Below are 18,887 nucleotides of genomic sequence, written 5' to 3'. Positions count from 1 at the left end.
TGAATGCAGAAAGTTAACTAATAATCAGTTACCCTCTCAGTGCAGTTGTGTATGAGTGTGTTGTAAGCTAGTCTTGTACATACAGGCCAACATTAGGTTTGTAGTTAATCCATGAGAGCGCGTTTGTTTCTACGACCACCTGTGGCTATAAGAATAATAATTTTATTGCTGAGATAGGCTCCAGCACCCCCGCGACCCCGAACGGGACAAGCGGTAGAAAATGGATGGATGGATGTTATAATTTTTTTTAAGAACATCACCAGGTATTACCTGGTGCTTTTCAGGGATGCACTTTTTAACTGTATTTCAAACATTGCATTTAAATGTTTCCCAGTTTAATCATAGAAAGACTGAGGTTTTAATTAACGGTCCTGGAGCCTAGAAAGAGAAACTTTTACCAAAACTACAGCCACTGTCTTTTTATCCGTCTTCACAAGTGAAGAACTTGTGTTCGTAAGGTGTAGGTTTATCCTACACATTAAATACACCTCGATAATAGGGTTTTATCATCTTAAGTATATAGCCAGAGTCTTCACCACGCTCTCTCGGGCCAACACATAGACGCTAATGCAGGATTTTATTAGCAGCCGTATGAGCATGACACCGCTTTAACTGCTACAAAACCCAGCCACTCGTGTGCTGACGAGGACCAGAAGGCGGGCCCACATTACACTCCATTGGCTCCCCAAGTGTTGCAGAATCGATTTAGAGAGTATTTTACCGGTTTTTAAATGCCTTAATGGTCTTTGGCCTTTTAATGTTTCTTAGCTGCTTTTTTCATATGCACCCTTAGAGTCCTGAGGTCTTCCGGCACTGGTCTCTTTAAGGGACTCTGCACTTTTGTTTTTCCTATCATTCACAATCCTTTTGTAAAACAAGTACACATGTTTTTCTTTATTTTATTCATTCTAACTCGTGAATAAACGTTAGCAAAAGTCAGCCAACAATGGACTCAATGGTAGTTGCTTCATTCCACCTATAAAGTGCTCTAGAAAACCTCCAAAAGCCTCCATTATGGTTTTATATACATGCTGTAAGTATATATGTAATGTAGTAACAGGCACATTCATAATAACATGTAATATTAACCTATTTTGTTCATTTAAAAGCATACGGTGGCGCAATTAATTTTAACAAACGCATCACGTTGGCTTTTCCCTTCTATAACATCACTGACTACATCTCACGGCAGACTTTGTGAAGGACAATAAACATAATAAAACAAACACTTACTGTTAGGGATGATGTTTGATAAGGAATTATCGAGTTCGAGCCTATTATCGAATCCTCTTATCGAACCGATTCCTTATCGATTCTCTTATCGAGTCCAGATAGGTTGTTGTATATGGAAAAAAACACACAATATTTGGTTTAACAAAAGCTCACTTTTATTATATAATAAAAAAATAAAATCTAATAAATAAATAAATATTGACTGTTACCCACCTAAAAAAGTAAAATGAAATAAATAAATATTGACTGTTGTTACCCAAAGTATATTAAGTGGGATTTTTCAGAGAAACAAATATATACAGTAACACAAAAACAACCTGTCTCTGTGATCACTATAGGTGTATAGATAATAATATAGTGTTAAATAAAATCAGTCCCTTGGGCACAAAACTGAAAATAATACAGCTCTCCAAAAAGTGCCCTTCTGCTGCTATTTGACATAACTGTTTGTTATGATGCTTTGACATTTTTGCACTTTATTTCTTTATTGAAAGAAAATTCTATGAAGAGAAAAGTTCTTTGCAAATGTGGTTACAATGCTAAAAAATGAAAAGTTAAAGCTAAAAAAAGAAATACACTTTATTGAGTTAACATTATTTCTTTATGGGGGAAAAATGTTATGAGCTAGAGAATATAACAACTACACTACCCAGCATGCAACGGGAGTTACGAGCATGCGCGGTAGCCCCGAAAAGTGTTGCATGTTGCCACGGTGTGAAAGTAAACATCAAGAACTCAGCCAACACGCCTCGTCTGCATTATTTATAATTAGACAGACAACACATCTACAGTGTGATTTTGTTTTGTTTACAAGGAAAGAAAAATAATATTTAAAAAAGGGAGATGTGTTGTATACATACTTGCCAACCTTGAGACCTCCAATATCGGGAGGTGGGGGGGGGGGGGGGGGGGGGTGTATGGGGCGGGGGGCGTGGTTGGGGGCGTGGTTATTTACCGCTAGAATTCACCAACTCCAGTATTCCATATATATTTCATATATATATATGTACATATATATATATATATATACATATATACATATATATATATATACATATATATATATATACACACATATATATATATATATATATATATATATATATATATATATATATATATATATATATATATATATATATATATACGTATATGTATATATATATGTGTGAAATACTTGACTTTCAGTGAATTGTAGCTATATATACGGTATATATTTATTTTATTTACATAAAAGAAATACTTGAATTATCTATCCATTAGATGGCAGTATTGTCCTGTTTAACTTCTCTGTTCATGACTGAGAAATCATTTCGGCCACCGTGTTCAATGGAGAAGTCTGTTCTACATATTTACAGGCAACATACACCTTCCCCTTCGAACTGTCCTGGATGAACTGAAATTCTTGTTTCCATTCGTTTTGGAACTTGCAAGCGTATTTATATTGTGGGAAAGCGGACGTGAGAATAGGCTGTCCCCACTCAGTCTCAGGTCCGCATTGAGCTGGAGGGGGCGTGGCCTCCAGCTCCGGCTGAATACCGGGAGTTTGTCGGGAGAAAATCTCTGCCGGGAGGTTGTCGGGAGAGGCGCTGAATAACGGGATTCTCCCGCTAAAAACGGGAGGGTTGGCAAGTATGGTTGTATATATATGTATGTGCTGCGGTTGTTTTAAGAACGTTGCGACAGCTGCCGTAAAGGAGGTGCGTTGCTAGCCTGGTTGCTATGTTTCCGGTTGGTCGTAAAAGTGTTCGTCATGTGTTTTACCCTGCTAAAATCTCTCAGTAAAGTTATTCGATGGATTATACCTTTTGTTTTGAACTTTATTACACCTTGGAGCGCTTTTTCCCGTCCATTGTTTTCCTGCTTTCCCTATCTGCGCCTAATGACTGAGCTAGGTGACGTCATTTCTTGTGATGTCCCACGGAGCATTTCTGGTCGGGACGGGATTTGAATAAAGAATCAACTCTTTTATTTTACTATAGTGGTCTCGATAACGGGTACCGGTTCTCAAAAAGTGATTCGAGTCCGAGGACTCGGTTCTTTTCTTATCAAACAACCGGGAAAACCGGTTTCGAGTATCATCCCTACTTACTGTACAGTCTGCAATGTCTGCTCTCACTGGGATGATGACTGATGGGATGTTGATATATTCCTGTTTAAATGATGAATTAATCATAATCCTTGCAAAGGGTAACAGAAAAAGTTAGTGCAAACAAGTGTCTTTTTGTGTCCTTCTCCTCATACTTGGGTCTAAGTTGGCTGCCAAAGTTGACCAACTTCTCGATTTATAGCCACATCATTCTATCTCGGTGAGAGGCATGATATATAATCCGGAATTAACTTTTACCAAGTCAGAGGCGAGTTACCCTTCTTAGATTAATCTACCGCCAAAAGTAGGTCCTTATTGTTAGCGCTAAGAATAACAATATCGTTATTACATGGTTAATATTCAGGTCACGAAATGTAAATGGAGTATTGTTGGTGCTTTTTAGTGGGGTTTTTTGGGGCGAAATAGATGCGAATGATGTCATGACTCCCATCAGCTCAATTGTTAGCTGACTTTGTTAACGTTTATTTACGAGTTAGAATGAATTAGAAGAAAAAAGATGTGTTTTTGTCTTTTGAAGGATAGCCAATATTCCAAACACATTTCAGTTTACCTTTAACTAGGGATGTGCTGATTAATCAGGCACCAATCGATATCGGACGATTTTTAGGAAAAAGTATGTGATCAGCCATTGCCGATTAATGGCTTTTAATTCCAATCACAAACGCTGATAGTCTCTGGCTGACAAGCGACTGTCCGTACACAGTGTGGAGCCGCTCCTCTAAACTATTAATATTTACCTCCTTTACGGCAAACAAATGGCATTCTTAGTATCTTAAGTATCATTATCAAGTATTCATTTTAGGATGGGGCTAATAAACATGTTACACACCGAGAGTAAGCCAGGAAAGGGCTTGCTAATAGGTAAGCTAACTGCTAACAACAGCAATAAATAAGTGCTTAGTAAAGTTTTAAGAAGTGTAGATTGAACCACATTACAGCAGAAAGTAACAAAAAAATTAACAGATTAATAAGAGTTAGAGGATAATATAACTGTTGGTGTCAGCATTGTCACAGTCAGTACATTACACGTAAAAGGAGGGCAGATCGATCTATAAGTTGTTGGTGTCGATACCAACAGAAGCATCAGTATATGATTGATACTAGAGTGATCAAATCGATATTTTCATTTTCTCAAAATCACTTTTTTGTTGTTTTTTTAATGTTTGCAAACATCCCTGGACCCAGGAGGACTTTGAGGGCAAAAACCAAAGGATTTAAATGAGCAGAAGATAGTAGTTTTTGCTTTTGTTTAGTTATTGTGTACTATTGACTTTTTGTTGCTCAAACAATTGTATGTAATAAAAGAGAATAAGGAAGTAGTTTAAATATTGTGTTGATAAATATCACTCACCATAAATACATCCAAAAATGTACAGTTAATACATGTGATCAGTATTGGTATCGGCTAATCTCACTGCTCGGAATTGGCATCACAAGACCCTGATGGGAACATTCCTACTCCTAACATTCCAAAAGTCAGAATCTGCCATTCCAGTATTACTCCCCTATTTGTGGAACAGCCTTTGGACTGCGGAGAATGTTATGAATTTAAAAACAAGCTCACAAGACTTACCTTTTAAACTTGGGATTTAAGTAATATTTTTAAATTATTTCATTAGGTTACCCACATATGCGATCCTCCCCAAGGTTTCTCATAGTCATTCACATCGACGTCCCTTGTGTGGGCTCTGTGCCGAGGATGTCGTTGTGGCTTGTGCAGCCCTTTGAGACTTTTGTGATTTAGGGCTATATAAATAAACATTGATTGATTGATTGATTGATCTGGTATTCATTTGCTTTTATTCAACACAGATCCATTTGATTAGGTTTTTACCTTAACATGTATATAATATTGACTCATCTAGTTTTCTATGATTGAAGGGTTACTGACCGTGGATCCAGAGAGGCGACTCAAACTTTCCGATCTGAAAGAGAACAGCTGGCTGCAGGGTGGGGCGTCCATGTCCACTACGCCTTTGTGCACTCCAGATGTGCTGGAGTCCAGCGGGCCCACTGTGCGCACCTTTGTGAATGCAACCTATAAGGTAACCAAGAGCAAGGACTCTTTCAAAACAAACAGCACGTTGCATACATTAAAAGTCCAACATTTCTGTCATTTTCCAGGCTTTTAACCGCGGTAAAAGAGAGGGCTTCTTTTTAAAAAGTGTTGACAACGCCCCCCTGGCAAAACGCCGAAAACTGAAAATGACTAGCACAGGCGTGGAGACGCGGTGGAGTTCTTCTTCTTCATCGTCCTCTTCTTCCACTTCCTCCTCTGCCTCTGCAAAAGCAACAAAAGCCCAGCCGAAGCAAAGCGTGAGCCCCAAGCAGAGCTAGCCACCGATTAGAAGGCAGAACATGAATAATCCAATACGTCATGCACATGAGGTCTCTCAAGTTGGTTTAATTTCAACATAACTTGATTGTAACTTGACTGATGAAGTTTAGTCACATTCTCCCCATTTATTTCACATTTCTATATGTGACCTCTAACAAACGTGTTTCACCACATTTAGGTGACATCAGACACTAAAAACTTTTTTAACAATAAATTTAAAACTAACGGCCTGGCTTGTGTGGGTTCAAAGGGAAAAAGGAGCCATTGGAGAGCTGAAGCCATAAACACAACTAATCAGTCACTATGAGCCTAGCGAATACACATAAGTTTGCACAAGGCAGATTAATAATATTTGCATATTCATTTTTGTACGTATTTGAGGGTGCGTGTTTGGCTACTGCTTTGTTGTGTGTTGACGTTTTCTTTGTCTCTCTCTTCTTTGGACTGCTCAATAGTAGTTTGCACTTCGCTTGACAACATTGGTGATCAAACATTTTATTGGAAGGGGAATGTTTCTTAATTTAATCCATTTCTTTTGAAAAAAAAGTCTTAGTATTGAAGAAAGTCGGGGGTGTGCGTGTAGCTGCCGTTCAAACACTGCCAGCTGTTGAATGACTTGCAAGTATTCACTAGTTTTCCAGAAACAAAGATGAGACGGTTATGATTTACGCGCTGTAAATACGTCGCCTTGTGTTCTGGTCGATGTCTAGCATGGATATCTTTTCTTTCTTTTGATCAATATGTGTTTTTAAAAAAGTGCGCTTCAGTGCCTGGGTGGAATACTTCACTTGAAATATTTGTATTACTCTGATTTGAAATGATCAGAAGAAACCATTTCATGATGAATTTCATCCCTCCAACTAATGTAAATATTTTGATTTGGAGAGAAACTGGGTCGGTGTTTTATTGGTCTATTTTCACATGTTGCATGTCCTTTTGTCTATACAATCCATTTGCGCTTTAAAAAAGGTTATTTTACGGATATTTATGACTTTCACCTCAGCTGTGATGCTAAATGTGGTAGAAAATGAACGCTGTGGTAATGGGATGCATTTTAAATAGGCTTTTATGTAAGGACTGCGTGTGAGAACATGAACGTGTTATTTGTGTATCGTTATTGTGACTTCCCTGCATTTATTTTTTTTCCAGGTTGACTGTTTCTGAACTTTTTGCTTAAATTGTGCTGATTGATGTAAAAGGTCTCTTGTCGTACATAATATTTTTCATCCTGTTTTTTTTTGTTTTTTTTTAAAAAAAGCTTTACTTTTGTATTGAGATGCACTGTCACTGATGTAACTGGGATTTATTCGTACCAATATTACTTGTTTTGGTGCAAAATAAATATTACTTTTGAAATGATTCTTTATTGTTTTTAATGCTAATAATCCTTCAGGGGACAAAGGCTGACTTTTGTTGTCATTTCAGTAAATTCTTGGCCATGTTTATTGTGTCCAGATTTCTTTTTTTCTTGTTAAAAAAATAAATAAATCCAATGTCCAATTATTTCACAGGTGTAAGATACACAATTCTATAAACCAAACATTTTACATGTTTAATGTTTTGGATTAATGTTTATTTTTAAACTTTTTTTCTGAAATCATTCAATCAACTTCAGCCTTTAACAAAAATACCAAATGTTGCCAGTTTGTTTTTAAACCCTATGAAGACTGTATGATCAAATAGTGTCATTATTGTCAATTAGAGCAAACTTGCACAACCTGAGTTATCCATTCATCCATTATTTTACAATTTAAACATGACATAATCTGATCAAAAAGCTTTCAAAGGGTCAACATGATAAATTAAAATGTACTGAGAAATTTGCGAAAAGAAAAAAAAATATGACTCCAAAATGTTTTTACCCTTCATCAGTTTTATGGCTTTGAAAATAATTAAAATCGACTTCTCCCAGATGGTGAATAAATACTCATGTTATTGTTGTTTTGTTATCTTCTCTATAAAGTGTAATCTTAAAGAGCTATTTTCAACTTGCTCAAACAGAAAAAAATATATGAACACAAACAAAGGGACAAGCGGTAGACAATGGATGAATGGATGGATGTGTTAAAAGAGCAGATTTAACAATATAGAAAATACATATTCTTTAGACAACCAGGAGATTAGAATCATCTTCAAGTGTTTTTGCTGATCTCATCTGTAGGGGGAGACCAAGAACAATAAAAAAAAACCCATAATTTTTGTGCAGAATAACATTGGAGACGTTACCTATTTTTTTTTGTTGCTTTATGGTGTATATTTGTTGTATTTTGTTATTAAAATCAAGCATCATTATCTTTGTAAATTCACAATTTCTGCTACATGCGTGGGATCCGTATGTGGGATGGGAAAGGTGGCAGCTTTAATGGGGAAGGAGGAAAAAGCAATTATATTTATAGTGAGAGTATGAATGAAGGAGTAGGCTCTACTTTTGTGCCTTTCAGCAGCTGGCTCGTTTCTAATGAGAAACCACTGAAGAAGAAAGTGATCTACGACGTGATCTTTCCACAGATGCTGATGAACTCATTGCTGTTCTTAATGGTGCATTAATGTTCTTAAGTGACGTAAGACCATCTTTAAGAAGTACTACGGAGTTACTTAATTCACGCGTGAGGCTTTAAAACTAAGCATCCAACTACGGAACCCATAAGAAATGATGTACATCCAAATATCTGTAACGAAACACAAAAACATTGACACGCAGCACTTTTTAATAGAGAATAATTATAGTCTTACATGCATAAAACAATGGGATTTACTGTGGTACCTCCACTAAATACAGTAGGAAGGGGATTCATATGGTCCCTGACACATGAAACATGACAAATTGAGGGGTGTCCTAACTACTTTAGCTGTTAGATGGCAGTAGAGTGTTAAATATCTTAAAATGTGTTGTGTGGCAATTCCAACTTTGACCACAGCGTCCATCATTTTTACAGGCTGATTAACACCCATAACCACTTTCCTCTCATGCGACATCCACCCAGGAATGGGGCCGTAAATTAATCCCTTCTCTTCTGTAGGTGAAGAAATGGCAGAGTTTGAGCGATTTACAAAATGCATATTTTTTGTGACGAGGACGGGGAGATATTTAGTGTGGCCTTGTGGTTAGAGTGTCCGCCCTCTGCTGGTTGTTCAGGGTAGTGAGTAGGTCACATTTATTTGTGCATCTGGTTTGTGGGAGGAATGTCTCATCGACACAAAAGCAAAAAAGCGATCCACATATGCAATTTCAATACAAATACAAATACAAAATCAAGCATATTTATATTCAAATCTCAAAAATATATTTACAAATACACGTTTATTTATACAAATTCTTGATTTATTTGTATGTCACATTTTTATATTTATACATTTTATTTGTATATATTTTTAAATCTCAAAATTATTTTTACGCGTTTATTTTTACAAATTATTTATATATTTGTATATCAAATTTTTGTATATTTATTAACATATGCATATGTATTAATATCATATTGATATATATAAGTTGATGTGAGACAATTCTACTTCCATAATTACCTCCCTGCTTGACACTCAGCATCACGGGTTGGAATTGGGGGTTAATTCACCAAAATGATTCCCGAGCGTGGCCACCGCTGCTGCTCACTGCTCCCCTCACCTCCCAGGAGGTTAACAAGGGGATCAAATGCAGAGGACAACTTTCACCACACCTAGTGTGTGTTTGTGACAATCATTGGTTCTTTACTATACTTTTTACTTATAGTTAATGAGAGATGTGGCTTCCTTTTCTGGCCTTAAGGGTCAACAAAAGCAAAATAGAGCACACGTCCGCCATAAAAGTGCCATTTTCTAAGAGAGGACAATTACATCAACGTTTTTTTTACCAAAGTACACAGTGCTGGGATGAAAGATGTGGCCGAGAGGACGTTTTGTTTCCAAAAATAAGTTTCTTCCCACTCCTTCGCCCTCTCGAGAGGGAATAAGAGTGGACGCCAGCCGCTTTAGTGGAAAAAGTTTAAAAAAATACTTGGGGCGAGATTATTCGTTTGGGGAAGAAGAAAAGAACATTTGACATGTGTTTAATTGTATTTCTGGACTATACTGTATGTCAAAAATCCAATGAACAAATCCTTAAGACGCTCACTTTCTTCTGTTGGCAATTTCGCCAAAACCTAACAATAGACTGAAAACCCTTTTAACCAGAGATAAAGTAGGCAGGTGTGTGCGTGTGAACAAAATGAGATATTAAGCACAAGAAGACGAGGTCATCTCGCTTCATTCCAGAGTGTTTTGATATAAGAGTTGTCTCTCGGCTAATTGTTATACTTTAGGTTGCAAGCAAACATTTGAGTTAAAAGCCTCCCCCACCATGAGTTGGTGTAGCAATTGTCACAGTGCACCCCTTAATTTACCCCTTATTTTATAGCAGCAGGCCAGCCTCCAGGGCCCCAACTGTTGCGAGTTGTTGTGATTATATGTAACATGTTTATGTGTGCTATGACAAAAGAGTTTTTTCCCTTGAACTCACTCTGGACCCCCTCCCGAGGGTCCAGCCTTTGACTGATATTTTTTACTCTTCCCCCCTTTCCCAGTATCACCTTTTTCCCCACTTTTTTTAAGGAGCGCCATAAGTGGCTGATCCGTTGGCGGTCCCGTCTTGTCTCCCTGTAACGTATGTCTGCTCTTAGTGGGACTGTGCCGAAAATGTAATTTCAGTTCTTATGTGTCTTGTACATGTTAAAGAATGGACAATAACAAAGCATCCTGAATCCATCCTGAATCCTTAACATGTGCCCAAAACATCTGCTCTAACTCGCTAGCATTAGCTCATAGCTTGAGATAGATAACTTTTGTTTTACAACGACGGGAATGTAGCAAAGTGAGTGTGAAGGAAAGTGCTGAGACGAAGAAGCGGATGATTGTCATTGAATTAAGGAAATAAATCATCCACAATATGACCGAGCGTGTCGCCAACCTGGCGAAGCAATTTGAGCGCATCACTGCCAGTCCGCGCCATACTGAAGCAGAACGAGCCTGACGTCAGATCTAAACGGCGGAGACATTTATCCATGAAAATACAGTATGTTGAAGCTGCTGATGATGTGTTTGACAGAGAAGCAGCTAAAAGTCCACTCTCCAAAGTTAATGCTGTATGTTAATATTACATTATTTCATAAAACTCCTGTAGTTGTTTGCATCACACTCCCTTGTATTTTTGTAATTTTTTTTTTACAATATAACTCATCTAAAAGTTTGTGTTTCCTTTTAAAATGCAACTTACATGTTAAACTTGTGCTGTTTTGGGGGGCCAAGCACCACTTAGATTGTTTTCGATTCATTTCAATGGTTGACGTTGATTTGAGATACAAATGTTTTGAGTTAAGAGCTTTGTCACAGAACCAATTAAGCTCGTAAATTGAAGTACTACTGTATTTATAAATAAACATTTAACATCACTTTTATCTTTATTGAAGACTCGTTAACGAAGACGGCACCAAGTTTTTTGTTGGCAATCGCAACTTCATTTGGGTTAGCTTTTTACATCATTTTCCTGTAGTTTCGGTTTCACTCTTGTTTTGTTACATCTGTTTCCTCCCTTGTGTTGAATTGTCACCAGCACGACACTGTGCTTATTACTTGACGTTTATGAGTATAACCTGCATGTTAGAGCTGATCTGATGCATTTCCTGTTTCCTGTTGTTGAAGTAGCACTGTCATGTAAAATGGAGAGAAATGTCTTGTCTTTTTGGGCAACCAAACAAAAAATTACCTTGCAACCCTCAAAGATATTTGCAAACAAAAACTTTTCAATTCTAAAAAAAAAAAAAGTTTAAACTCAAAAACTATTATTTTGGGGGTTACAAATTGAGTGACAGTACCGCCAACACTCTACAAACTAAAAAAAAAAAAAAAGTTTCACAAACTCCAAAAAATGTTTAAAATTAAATTTTTTTTTTTTTTTACAAACGTGCTAAAGGATTTGCAAGTAGAAAAGCATTTTTTTTCAAGTTAATACTTTTGGCACATTTGTTGCACTTTTTGTTCCACCTACGCAATTTTTTGTTTCTCACGCGCAGAAATTGTAGTTTGCACTCTTGAACGACAGGTGGCGCTGCCAAGTCAATTTGTGACACTGCCGTCAATAAGAAACAGAAGAAGAAGACAATTATTCCTCTAATGCAGGGGCGTCCATTAGGTCGATCGCCTGCCAGGCATTAAAAAAATAGATGTAAAAATTAGCGATTATCAATCTTCACTATGATGTCAAAAATATCACTTGATTGACATTCGCGGCACCCAAGGATTTTGTGAGATGACGCTGGCTGCTGCGAACTCAATATTAATTTAAAAAACGACCGTCAGGAAGGCGAGAAACACTTTTTATTTTAACAGACTTTCGCACCGAACCCGCTGTGACAGGCCTGAAGACTGACTGCACAGTTCCTGTCTTCATAATAAAAGCGCTGCTCCATCCTGCCTGCGCTAACAAAATAAGAGTCAGAAAGCTAGCGCATACAAGCTAGCAAGACACGGAGTTTGCCGTCAATGTATTTCTTGTAATGTGTATAAAAATGAATATGAAAGCTGGGCAAATAAGATGCCAAAAACCAACCACTTTCGTGTGGTATTGGACAGAAAGGAGGACTTTTTTTTTCTCCTCCATTCGAAAATGTGGAAGTTACCAGTATGGGAATCCTGTCTGATTCCAATCCTTGCAAGTCATCAGAATCAGGTAATACACCAACTTATATTGTTGTCTTCATGAAAGAAATGAGTCTATATGTGTTAAACATGCCCGTTTTATAATATATATATATATATATATATATATATATATATATATATATATATAATATATATATATATATATATATATATATATATATATATATATATATATATATATATTATATATATATATATATATATATATATATATATATATATATATATATATATATATATATATATATATATATATATATATATATATATATATATATATATATATATACGTCTGCTCTAATGGAACGCCCAAAGTGATGGCGACAACAGAAGTAAAGCGATTTTCAGCGCACATAATGTGATCTAATCAATTAATGAATGCAAACAAAAGTTGATCTCCACTACTCATCTGGTTTCAAAACACCTTGAGGATCCCTTAGCGTAAGCTAGATTAACGTTCATAGATTTCAGTAGTGCATTCAATACATTCTACCTCAGATACTGTTAGCTAGCCTAAAACAGATGGATGTCAATCCATACATAATAAAATGGTACGGCGATTTTCTTATAGAAAGGCAACAACAAGTAAAGGTAAACTTCACTCTCTCTGACCCACAGGTTCTAAGCACAAAGGCCCAACCAAGGCTATGTAAGTTCCCCCTTCCTGTTTATTGCATATACCAACGATCTACGGAATCAGCAAGCAAACAACTATATAATCACATTTTCAGACGACACAGTCATCCTTAGTTTACTGACAAAGCCCCAACCAAAGCCCAAACTATTGACAAAGCCCAAACGATTAACAAAGCCTAAACTATCCTCCAACATCGACTCATACAAAGAAGAGATAGAAGGGGTTGTGAGGTGGTGTGAGGAGAAAAATCGGATTTTAAATGTAAAAAACCCCGAAAGAGATGGTTTTTGATCCCAAATCTGTGGGGGATCACAGCCCGATCATTATCCATGGGGGGAGAGTGGAGCAGGTGTTCCCCTATAAGTACTTGGGTGTTTGTTTTGACTCCCAAGTTGACTCTCCCGTATTAACCAGCGCCTGCACTTCCTAAGGAGGCTCAGGATCCACAGTGTGGCAAGCAATATCATGATGTTGTTTTATAAGGCAAACATTGAAACTGTCATCCGTTATGGCATCTCCACATGGTTTGGAAATCTGTCTGTCAAACTCAAAACCCGACTTCAAAACCTTATCAAGAAGGCTGGTAAAATAATTGGCATGCAGCCCCCTTGTTCCCTTCAAGAAATATTCGACAAGACCGTGAGGAAGCTGGGTCTTAAAATCACCCATGACACACACCACATACATAATAGTGAAATTGTGTTAATGCCAAATGGTAAACGGTACGGAACAGCAACATACAAACTCAATAGGTATAGATTTTCCTTTGTCCCACTGGCAATCAAAGCACTTAACAACAGACAACTACTGTAATAACCGGATGCAATAATAATGAGTGCAATATTGGGATAGTGCAATACGGGAGATGTGCAATATGGGGGCGGGGTTTGGCGCACTGTTCACTGTCGTCACCAGTGGCGTGCAGTCACTAGAGGCAGGGGAGGCGGGGCCTCACCTGCCATCATGGAAAGAAAAAAAAATGTTTTTTTTTATTTTTTATTAAATTGTTATATGTATCCAGTGATTATACTAAAGTTATTTTCCATTTAACTTCACCAGTTTTAGATTATTTTTATTTTTATTTTCACATTTGCCGTTTAAATACTGAGAAGAGACGGTGCGGTGATCAGCAGCCAGTTGAGGCACTTGTGCCTCACCATGGATTGCGACTCGGCTAACTGCTGGCCTGCTGTGCTGTGAGACCGTATTGCTATATGAATTATATTATACATTTCCATAGTTTAGTTAACTGAGGTATATAATGTACAGTGTATTTTGTCAACAACTGTATGTGTGTAACGTATTTTTAGTGCTGAGCGATCATAAATCTGCTGCGGAGACACACTGTGTGAGGCTCGTATCATAACCCCGCCTCCTGGTGCCAAGCACCTCCGCCGCAGAATGCACCGCCCGATGGGAGCACCGCGGCCACACCAACTAAAGCCCACACCCAAACCCTCCACGTGCAAGACCGAATCCACCCAAAAAAAGTCACTTAACAAGAAGCCAAAAAGTGCAAAAACAACAATGCTCGCGCTGCAGGAGCCGCGAACGACCGCAGGGACACAACATTAGGTACACCTGCACTGCAGGTTCATATGTTTTAAAATTTGACTGTGATGATGCAGTCGTGCCTCACCAGACATTAACCTCACCGCACGCCACTGGTCATCACTGTACTGTCGGATGAACTGTACGTATGTATGTATGTATGTATGTATGTATGTATGTATGTACAACGCTGTGTTTTGATGTCCAAGACAAATTTCTCCTCGAAGACAATAAAGCTAATTATTATTATTATTATTATTATTATTATTATTATTATTATTATTATTATTAGTTGTGCTGCGTCGGCGCCCCGCCGGTTCAATATTTAGGTGCCCTGTGAATGCGAAAACAGTGTTTCCATCATACTTGCCAACCCTCCCGTTTTTAGCGGGAGAATCCCGATGTTCAGCGCCTCTCCCGACAACCTCCCGACAGAGATTTTCTCCCGACAAACTCCCGGTATTCAGCCGGAGCTGGAGGCCACGCCCCCCCCAAAAAAGTCTGCCGCAGCTGCGATTGGACCTGACCAGCCTCCGGGTACAAGTACTGGAGTACCAATTGCTTGCCAGGGAAGATCTTCCCCAGGAAGAAAGGATTGACCGGTTTTGGGCCATGCTAGGGAGAGATGGAAGATTCCACACTCTTGTGCATTTGATGAAAGCACTTTTGTGCGTGCCACACAGCAATGCATCATCAGAGACTGAGAGGGTGTTCAGCATGGTTAGAAAAATAGTGACAAAGAATAGAAAGAGGATGGACAATTCAACCCTTAACAAAGCATTGTACTTTCAAGTACAACATTGAGTAGATGAGTGTTGTGTGTGTGTGTGTGTATATGTGTAAATAAATGAACACTAAAATTCAAGTATTTCTTTTATTTATATAATAAAATCAATATATATATATATATATATATATATATATATATATATATATATATATATATATATATATATATATATATATATATATATATATATATATATGTAACGGTGTAGAAACAGACGTTCATCATGCTTGATTAAATTATGAATGAAGTGTTGCAACAGCGCCTGTTGCTGGCAAGAAGTGGTATGTACTTTACCTGCGGGAAGTGCTCAGAACTGTGACGCCTTCCAATTGATAATCCCGTGACCCAAGTGGACTCAGTCTCACAATTTGCACTGTTTTGCAGGACACTGTAATAAAAGAAATTCATAATCCACCTGGTGCCAGTGATATGTTGAAGCGACAGCAGTGTGGAGCTGCATTTTGCCACATACAGTTGTGGACCGTCACATATATATATATATATATATATATATATATATATATATATATATATATATATATATATATATATATATATATATATATATATATATATATGTATATATATATATATATATATATATATATATATATATATATATATATATTCAAGTATGAAACTTTCCATCATGCTCTTGCGACACCCTTTAACAACGAAACGTCTGAAAAAACACCTCGTTAAAGTGTAAAAATGTTTTAGCGATATTTGAGAGGTTTTTCGAAATATGGGCGTTTTATTGCTACTTTCTTATTGCGATATTTAGGTTTTGCGCATTTCTAGGGGTAATGAAAACGCAGCTTGTGATGCAATCGGGTTTATTTAGTACTACATAGGTAGTGTTGGAGAGCAGAATTAAGCTTAAACCGAGGACAGGAGATCGCAGTTGTTTGTGTTCTTTTAAGTTATGTTATGGTTGCTTTGCCTAAATATACGAAGACCTCTGGTTGTGCTAATAAACTAAGGTCATGTTAAGTCTTGGTAATAAATATTGTGATTTTTACTCCAATCTACCGTATTTTGGTTGTCCATTTTCATAGCAAAAACTCAAATTAGTATTGTGCAGAAAAGCCAAGTGCTTTATTCAATGCGGAAGGCCACGCTATAGCTTCTTTGGCGCTAGTCATTGGCATCAAGAAAATATGCTTAATAGTATTAATAAACTACATGAATAAATCTCTCGTAGGTTCAACAGCATAAACTATATCTTGATCTCGCTAGCAAACAGGGACACATAACTAAATAATGAGACAAAATATGAACTTCACACCATAAAAAGAACTGCAGACATGAATTGTAGATGAGACTAATATTTGTAGCAGGAAATCAACTGCAAACGTATCCTTTTTCTCATTAGCGTCACGATCACAGCAGTACAACACTCGTTATGTCAATCAAATATGTTACTTACGATGTACAAATAAGTCCAACTTTGTCTTTCACTGATTAATATTTTATTTGTGGACCCCTCAGATGTAAAGACATGACGTGCCTTCAATCTTTTCTTCTCTGAATACTGTGAGTGTCAAAGGTAGTCAGTTGTGCAGTAACTTGAACAGTAGACTTTGGTGATGATGAATGATTAAAATCACAATGAATAAATAAACAAAATATATAAATATATTCCTGAAGAGTGTATCCACTCTGTCCCATTTCAATATTTGTTCATGATAGCTTGTATATTTGCCTCTAAACCTTTCAAAAAATTTGCACTGATGCAGGTAAATAAACAGTAGCCTAATGTGGCTTTTGGCCGCTTCACCTGAAACCCAGAAGTGCCTCTAGGTCACGTGATTATGACCCAACAATTTTCCCTGCAAGTGTGTTCAGGGCGGAAGTCGTCAGCAGCCATGTCTATGTGGTCACGCCATCGTTCGAGCATGACCACTTTAAAGGACTTATACATGTTGTTCTGAGGAGGCCCCTCCCACAAGATTGAAGTTAAGTTGTAACCTTAAAAAAAGATTTGCAACCAAAACATTTTTTTTGTTTGAAAATGTATATATTTTAAATTTAAAATATGTTTTTTTTTTTGCTTGGTTCCTTGAAAAGACATATTTATTTCCATAAATCTAACCTACAATGACATTGCTCTCATTTATTATTAGTTTATGGTATTTTATTTTATTTCCTGTCCAGGGCTTCTATTTTTGTTTCCACTTCCTTTTCCCCTCCGTTAATCATCATTTCCAATTGGCAACTAGGACACACCTGCCCCTGTTTGCCAATCAGGATGCGTTTTTTCTTTTTTTTTAAAATTATGCTTTGTACCTCTATCTCCATGCTGCATAGCTTTCCCTCTGCTTCCTGTGACTGTTTTCTATTTCTGTGCACTTTGCCTGCTGTCTCTGCATACTGGGGTCACAACCATGATAACCCTGACACCAAACGTAACAGACTGGTCTTGCACACATTTTCTCTGTCATTCTTCGTTGGCACAGCAGCATCAGCAGCAAGTGTTAGCAGAGAAATAGAAAAAGTGGAAATTGTGTAGAGGTGAGTGAAATTGATTGACATTCTTTGCAGCTTTCACATTGATTGTTGGCTGCCAATGAATTCCTCGCTGCACCTCAAAAGGTGATCGACAACATCTTCTCGACCGTGCGAGCAGCAAAGGCCACAGCTATCAGCGGCGCTACTGCTTACTAACAGCGGCATGCTTTGAAGGACAAGTCCAGGCGAGAAAAAACACTATTACTCTCAAAACTTTCTTGCTTGCAGCCGTGTTGACGTCATCCTTGAAATATTAAAGAGCCAAATGATTCCCATTCAGGGGCTTTAACGGTCTATTCGTTCATGTAACGTGCGCAGGACACTGTCCGTGGTCCTGAGCCCCATAAACTCCACTCCACCGGGGGTCGGTAGGCTTCTTGGCAGCGACGTCCCAAAATCAGAGCGACTGTGAAGCGATATAATGTGTCACAGCGTATTTCATGAAATTAATTTTGGAGTGGGTAATTAATAATATATAGAGTGGATAATAAAGTGGTATATTGAGCGTGACAAAGACAGATCTTGGACGGATCGCTTGAGAACATTGTCAGCAGGATCCTCATGTCGTTAAGTTGCTCGCAGGCACATTTTCAGAGCTGCTCTGCACAAAGGAGAGTTTACGGAGGCTTTTATCAGGAAATGAATCATATTTCATAACTTAGGACTGACCTATTATGTCTCAAACTGAGGCTGAACAACCGTGTAGTTTCTCTGAAGAAAAATACTGATAATGGGAAAAAGTACAGGTGAACAGCGGTAATTTTGGGTTGGAGCTTTGTTTTTGGAGTTTGAATGACATAGTAATAAAAGTAACTATATTTATATTATAATTCATAAAGATATATTAGAGATGATAAGTAGGATTCTAGTTATTTGAGGTCTTTAGAGTATTGCAGAAATACTTTTGCACAATACCTTGTTTAAAATTATATTGGGATGTCAAAGTTAATTGCAGATTAATCACATCATTTATTTTTTATTACATATTCTCTTTTACTTAAAGGGCTTCTTTAATACTGTAAAC

At 37.3% G+C, this 18,887-nt stretch overlaps 1 protein-coding gene across 2 annotated transcripts in view; it reads left to right on the top strand.

Annotated features, from left to right (window-relative positions):
* The window catches only part of rps6ka4 (ribosomal protein S6 kinase, polypeptide 4), a 54,808-nt gene extending 47,795 nt beyond the window's left edge, over positions 1 to 7,013 (top strand). For both annotated transcript variants that reach the window (XM_062048166.1, XM_062048165.1), the window contains exons 17-18: positions 5,225 to 5,388; positions 5,468 to 7,013. In XM_062048166.1, the coding sequence (XP_061904150.1) occupies positions 5,225 to 5,388; positions 5,468 to 5,680 (377 nt within the window). In that variant the 3' untranslated portion in view covers positions 5,681 to 7,013. The remainder of the gene's footprint in view (positions 1 to 5,224; positions 5,389 to 5,467) is intronic.
* Positions 7,014 to 18,887: the final 11,874 nt, after the last annotated feature.

This window comes from Entelurus aequoreus, linkage group LG05, assembly GCF_033978785.1.
Source record: "Entelurus aequoreus isolate RoL-2023_Sb linkage group LG05, RoL_Eaeq_v1.1, whole genome shotgun sequence".
Classification (NCBI taxonomy): domain Eukaryota; kingdom Metazoa; phylum Chordata; class Actinopteri; order Syngnathiformes; family Syngnathidae; genus Entelurus; species Entelurus aequoreus.
Note: the sequence above shows the minus strand (reverse complement) of the source record. Positions and strands in the feature narration are given on the sequence as shown.